The sequence below is a fragment of the Triticum aestivum genome, chromosome 5D (assembly GCF_018294505.1).
Source record: "Triticum aestivum cultivar Chinese Spring chromosome 5D, IWGSC CS RefSeq v2.1, whole genome shotgun sequence".
NCBI classification, from domain to species: domain Eukaryota; kingdom Viridiplantae; phylum Streptophyta; class Magnoliopsida; order Poales; family Poaceae; genus Triticum; species Triticum aestivum.
In genome coordinates this window covers 9,070,282-9,076,934 of record NC_057808.1, presented here as the reverse complement: position 1 = coordinate 9,076,934, position 6,653 = coordinate 9,070,282, and the positions used below count along the sequence as shown (strand labels likewise).

Genomic DNA, 6,653 nt, shown 5'->3' with positions numbered 1-6,653 from the left:
CAAGTACTGGAGCGGAATTGCAGCCGAAGCAGTACTACCATCCATCAGCGTGGTACTACCAAACTGGTCTCAGGAACAGTGGGGACAACAATGCTAGAATGGTGCCAGGGCAGAAGTACCCCAAGAAGCGGTACTATCGTTTAACATCCACCCAACAACTGTTTATGCAAAATGGGAAACAATAGCGAGAAAAAAGGCAGAAGTGGTTGCAGTAGGAAGAAGCGAAAGTTTAGTCCAGATCCATGTCCTCTCTACACGCCACTCGACGCCCTCTCCGTTTTGTAGCACTGCTTTGCTCATTTAACTTAAAAGAAACAAGTTCTCGGAATAATGTGAAAACATCACATTTCTTGATACTCTTAAAATGGCACCTAAAATATCATGTGGGCATCCATACAACAACAATAATATTACATGTGGCGGGTCTGCCTTAAAGTTATTAAAAAGGGCCCCCACTTAGCGTTGAAACTCTTGGTCTCAGCTCCCCTAGATAACTAGGCATATGTAAGACCTTGAAATATAGGACTTGGCTGAACAATCTTGTCTTCTTATTCTAGATGCTATCCCTCCATTGTACAAAAAGATTACTTTGAAGACATGAACCCTCATATGAACTAGTGCAAGCACAACAAAGTGACTTGTCCGAATCCGAGTCTGATTAAACTTGGTCAGGTGATACAGGGGGAGAAACCCCTTCTCCATTAGTGATGATATAAAAAGCTGCAAACGGGAAAATAGCATTGTTAATGAGAAGGTTGTGCGTCCATGTAAATTGCCAAAAGTAGACATGCAAGTATAGTTCAATTTACATTCTTACATTATGTAAAGCACCTCTAGGCTAGTGCTAAGAATCATAAGGCATAAACATACCAACAAGTGCAAGCATTATCTCGTTCCAAACCAATGTAAAATGCAAAACAAAAGTCAAATATGGATGCTTATTTGGCATAAAAATGGAACTTGTTGATCTAAAAACAATGAACGAAATATATTCAAAAACTCCAGAATCATGATTTATATACTACTTTTAAATTGCGATATTCAAAACATCTCGTGGATTGAGTTGATTGCACAATATATAAAAGCAAATGTACAAAAAACTGGTGCACATAACTTGAGACTCATAGCTGACAATCCAAAGAAAATACAGATCACACTAGGTTGTAAAAAGAGGGATGTATACCTTGTTCAGCTACTTCTCGATGATCCGATATATTAACATTTAAATGTTTTTCCCTCCAAAGACGGTTGTTTGTGTGAAATACCCGGACCTATAGAGTTGGTGCGACTATTTCTCAATGCTAATATTTTGCACAACATTATTTATATGAAGAAATGGACAACACAGGTTGATAAAAACACAATTTCAAACTTACAGAAATGTCCACTTTGGCATTAATGTCATTTCCCCCATTAAAACTGCCCATTGATATGCTCAACAATTTTTTTTCCAACTGATAACAGCAGCAAAAAAGTAAGAAATTACAAGGACAAAAATAGAAGTAATAGAAAGTCCACTAATTGTTTTTGTTTTTGTTTAAAGCCTAATAAAAGCGCAGTGCGCACCTCAATTCTGGTAGAAATCCGTTCTCCATCAATGCTTCCAATAATATCACCTACTCGGATTCCAACTTTCTCAGCATGAGATCCCATCGACAACTAAGGTTTAATTGAAAATAATTAATTAGTTGATAACATGCATGAGAAGATCACGGTAAAACATAATCGCAGTACTATTCCTAAGGCAACTGGAAAGAGAAGGAATTGGGGGGGGGGGGGGGGGCAGCAAATCTACTAAAGTGAAAAATAATCTTCATCTACCTTACCTATAGGTGCTGTCATATATAGTAGCAAGATAAATAAAAAGCAAAACGGCCAATTGTATACCTCTTCAACAAGAAGACTGTCATCAATGTTTAGCTTGCGCCATATGTACTCAACATGTGAGGGATCTAGAAACTTGAGGGCCTTAAACTGCAATCCAAGGTGGGGCCGAGGGATGCACCTACAAAGCCGTAACACAATTTCAGTTCTAGCTATGGAAATATGATTCCTTTGATTAAATGGACACTTTAAGTTTACAAAAAACATTGAATAAAAATTATGAACTGTCGATATAAAAAGTAGTAGAACAATCAGAATCATCTCAATGATCAACAAATTCTCCCCTATAATGGTAATGTCGTGAAAAATCTTACAATATGCTGCTATCCACCTAGGACGCTTCAAAGTTCCACCCCAGTCTATACTGTCACTCGCACATAATTTTGTAAAACAAATACATAAATTTATCAAATACTATAAATATAGAGCATGACAACAATAAATTTTGACCTATCAAAATGTAGGCATTTTGACCTATCAAAATGTAGGCTTTATCTCTATTGATGAGGTCGAATGTTTAGTCCAACTACAAACAACAAGTACAAAAAAGGACAAAGAATGCATTAGCAAAGCATTTTCATAAAACTGAGGGAGAATGCATACCCAAAATTCCTCCACAGTTCCATGCACCTATTCAGAATGAAAAACGGAACAAAGGACACACTTTTACAGTCGTTGATCATCCCCACAACCTTTCCATCGAAGTCAATGACCAGCTCTCCAGCATTGTCGCACTAAAAGATATGTATAGAAATGTTCTTATAATAAACAAAATAATGTGAACGAATTACAAAATAGAAGGCCAAGCTTACATGTAACTCAGACTTGGGAACCGATGCATATAAAGTATATCCCGATCCCCTCTGCGCACTCTCTCTCCTTCGTGTCTCCGCCTCCTGCGCATATGCTTTTTTGAGTAATAAAGTTGCTGGGGCATTTGCCTCACAGTAATAAATATTAAAAGAAAAACAAGGGCGAAATCTCACATAGTCATTATAAAATATTTTTTGTACCTCGTATTTTTTATCCCGAGAAAAATACACGTCGTCATCTTGCATCGCCTTGCCATGAGTTATCCTTAAAATCAAATTCCCATCTCTTCCAAGCCGCAAAGCCTGCTGACCGCTGTTGAACGTGTCAGCGAAAGAGGCTAATTGAACACTCTGATCCATTGCAATCCTAAAGAAAGCAAGGTCGTAATGCTCCTCGTGATAGAGCAGACGGCCCTCGGCGGTGGTGTCGTCGAGCAAGTGAGCAGTAACCTGAAACCAAATGCCGCAGAAAGTAAGAGGCGGGATTATTTGCACACCGGCAAATCAGGCAAATTGTTACTAGCTACTTTTGAGGTCCGGTCCGTTGATGGGTACTCACTTGAGCACCGGGATGATACTGGTACCGGTCTTTTTTCGCCCAGTAGTCTTTGGGCAGCGGCTTGTTGGCGCGGATCAGATGCGCGGTTGTTAAAACAATGCCGGTTTTGCTCCCCTCGTCCCAATCGATCCAGAAACCGGCGGACTGCGCCAGCGGATCGCCACCTGCATGCACACGCAGTATGTATCGGCAAGATTTTGTGGCGACCCTTAGCGGCGCATGCATGGAGATAGAGGCTTGGCATACGCACGTACCGAGAGAGGAGGAGAGGCGGATGATGGATCCGGCGGCGGAGAGCACAGCCTTCCTCCCTGAGTCAGGGATGAGGACGGGCGACGCTCCGAAGCGGAATGATAGGCGCGTGGGCAGCAGCTTCTCCTCGCGATCTGCAGCAAGATGAGAAGGATCTCTTTCTCTTAGAAAGAAAGTGCAAGATGAGAAGGATGGGAGACGGGGGAGGAAGAGAGAGAGATGACCTCGTTTATCCTGGAATTTGTCTTGGGCGAGCTTGTAGGCGGCGAGGATATGCGGGTTGGCGCGCATGTCTACCTCCTTGGGAAGGTAGGGCTCGCGGAGCGGAGAAGAGATCTCCAACTCCTCCTCGTCGCCGTCGTCGTCTTCCAGGGTGGTCCTCGTCTTCTTGGCGTGTCTCTCCTCGTCCTGCACGTCGTCACCGCCGGTGGTCTTGGATCGCTCCTCCGGCGATCGGGTCGCAGCAGCCGCCATCGCTAAGAGCAGATCGATCAGTAGTCGGCAGCCGCGATCGACGATGGTGATCGATTAGATTGAGCCAACCTGGGAATCAATCAACCAGGAAGAGTAATAATCGGGATCCATTTGTGATTTCGGGTCCACCACGCACGAATTGGAGGGGAAAAGAACCTAACAAATCAGATGCTAGGTGTCAGACCCTGTGTTTTCAATTTCGGCCGGAAAAATGGATTTCGGCCGAATTTCGGCAATCTTGGCATGGGGCGAAATATACTTTCCAATGGAAAAAAAGATTTTGGTCAAATTTCAGCTAAATTTTGGTCAAATTTCGGCCGAAATTTTTAAAAATGACCGAAATTCGGGCACTCGGCCTGGGGCAAAATAAAATTCACAAACCGAAAATCAAAACCTTATGGATTTTCTCGCGACAACTTTATCTATCTTAGGGATGTTAAGGAGGGGGGAGGGGCGCAGGTTCATCGGAAAAATTGGTGCATGGCCGGGTTATAGGGATGGCCGGGGGGCGGCAACATGGCGGTGGGGGCGGTTGAAGGGAGGCCGAGGCTGCAAGGCTTGCATGGGAGCGCCGCCGGCCGCGGGCGGTGGCTCGGCGGTTCTAAGCAAGAAGAAGATGGCTGGAGGTTGAAGACGTGCATCTGGGTGTCTATTTTTCATCGGATGGCAGGAAACCAATCAACTGACCCAAATTAGATTTTCAGTCGACTGATTTCTAGCCAGTCCCAATATTGACTATAAAAATACGGTAATGCTAAAATTTGACGTTAGATTTTAAGCATGACAAATCAAATATTTTTATGATAAATGTAGTTGGCGTGAGGATGACAAATTTAGTCTGCGAGCATGACAATTTCTTGGCAAAAAAATAAACTGAGTCGGATTTGCCATATTTGCCGACTAAACTTGCCATCCTCGGTAAAGACAAATAGACATAAAAATCTTCGATTTGCCATAGTAAAAAAATCTGACGTCAAATTTTAGAAATATACCTACAGTTGGCAAAGCCCCCCCCCCCCCCCCCCCCCCCCCCGCGTCCTCACCACCTTACGTCGATGATCTCATCCGGTGACTGTTCGCCCCATCAGCCCTATGCCGTCGGTGGTCTCGCGTGGTCCTGCTGGTCCCCACATCCTCTGTTGTGGCAACCCATTGATGTGGATTTGGTCGGGCTTCGAGCAGTTTCCTGTCGTGGATGGGGGTATGCCTGGATGACTGTTCCCATCCGCTCCCTTGTCAGTGTATGCTGTTGGGGCTCAGGTGGTGTTCTTCCGACAACCGTGGTGTCTTTGGCATCCTTCCTCCTTATCAACATTCTGTTGAGCTGGTATATGTTGGGTCTGTGCCGCAAATGCTTATTTGTGTCGCTTTGGTTGACGTCATGAATGGTAGTGAAGCGGCTAGGCTAGCTCATTTTCAGTGACTTGCCCTCAGCCCTTGGAAGTGTCATATCGGTAATGTGTGGTCTAAGGAGACTTGCGTTACCGTCAGGGCCGAAGCTAAAGGTTCATGGTTTCTTTGATCCGTCCATTTATGTTACATTACCTCATAGCCCTCTTCGTACTTGCCCGCTCTTTGCTAGATCACTTCATGTCTCTTGCAAGACTGTTGAGAAAAAAATGCCTCTGCTTTGCTTTGCCTTCTTGGTCATACGCCGGTTTGTGGAAGGCTAGAGTGTACATGCTTCACTTCTATTTTACGTCGCACATGTTGTAGTCATCTCCTTGCCTCGGAATATTTCTTAGGTCGCTCATGTCCCATCGCTTATGACGGTTGGCTTGGAGGGAACCAATGTCGGCCATTCTGGAGTTTCACGTTGGCTCGGTCGCTTGATTGCTGAGAGCATCTCCAGCTGTTCGGCCTCCCAGGGCGCCGAAAAAGAGCGGCCTGGGGGCGAGCCGGCGCTAGATCGCCCCCTGGGGCTCGGGTTGCTCCCAGTCACGCGCCCGCGGTCGCCGCGGGTTCGGCGAAGTTCGTTTCAATTTTTTTGCAAACTCGGCGAAGTTCGGCCAATTTTCGATGAAATTTGTACAAAAACTTAAAAACATGCTTGAACTAACTTAAAAACGAACTAAAATCCTAAGCCGTTGCCGCCACCGTCGCCGCCACCGCCGTCTACATGCCGAGAAGCCTGTAGAAGCGGGTGTAGTCGTCGCCGCCGTCGTCGTCGTTGTTGCCGCGTGCCTCACCTGCGTGCCTGCTGCATCCCTCGCCGGGCTCGCCGACAGCGGTTGACGGCCCGGCCTCGCCCTCGTTGTCGCTGTCGATGATGATAACGCCGCCCTCCTTAGCGACACGGCGACGCTCCTCGGCGCGGCGATGCTCCTCGGCGCGGCTACGGGCCTAGGTCTCCAGGTACGCCCGACGCTGGCGGCGCGCCTGCTCGCGGACGTAGTCCTCCCTCGCCCATTTGAGGGCGGACTCGTCGTCGGGGGCCACCATGCCGGCGTGCTCCGGCTTCACGGGGAGCATGTCCGGCTCGGGCTTCGGCCGGACCAGGCGGAGGGAGCGCCTTGTCGGTGCAGTCGCAGGCGAGGGCTCGTTGATGACGAGGGCACCGCTGCGAGCACGACGCCCGAGCGGTGTCTACTCCGGCTCGGGCTTGACGGGGCGGAGGGCCGGCGAGCTGGAGCCCGACGACGAGGAAAAAGCTTCCACTGAAGGTAGAGGGG

The 6,653-nt window shown here is 46.8% G+C and overlaps 1 protein-coding gene across 1 annotated transcript; it reads right to left on the bottom strand.

Moving 5' to 3' along the window:
- Window positions 1–336: 336 nt before the first annotated feature.
- Window positions 337–4,234, bottom strand: LOC123124093 (uncharacterized). The gene is made up of 11 exons (XM_044544792.1): window positions 3,732–4,234; window positions 3,510–3,641; window positions 3,256–3,419; window positions 2,898–3,146; window positions 2,697–2,780; window positions 2,488–2,618; window positions 1,888–2,005; window positions 1,567–1,659; window positions 1,377–1,454; window positions 1,184–1,271; window positions 337–720 (listed from the first exon to the last, which is right to left on the bottom strand). The coding sequence occupies exons 1-11, from the start codon at window positions 3,979–3,981 to the stop codon at window positions 659–661; spliced, it is 1,449 nt and encodes a 482-aa protein (XP_044400727.1). The 5' UTR covers window positions 3,982–4,234; the 3' UTR covers window positions 337–658.
- Between the last annotated feature and the right edge of the window lie 2,419 nt (window positions 4,235–6,653).

Bases quoted from the DNA above. Each gene is read 5' to 3' on its own strand.
- LOC123124093 (XM_044544792.1), bottom strand. From the start codon at position 3,981: ATGGCGGCTGCTGCGACCCGATCGCCGGAGGAGCGATCCAAGACCACC. The intron at 3,420-3,509 runs GTACGTGCGTAT...GTGTGCATGCAG, and splicing joins CCGCCTCTCCTCCTCTCTCG to GTGGCGATCCGCTGGCGCAG. The intron at 721-1,183 runs GTATACATCCCT...TCCCGTTTGCAG, and splicing joins TCGAGAAGTAGCTGAACAAG to CTTTTTATATCATCACTAAT.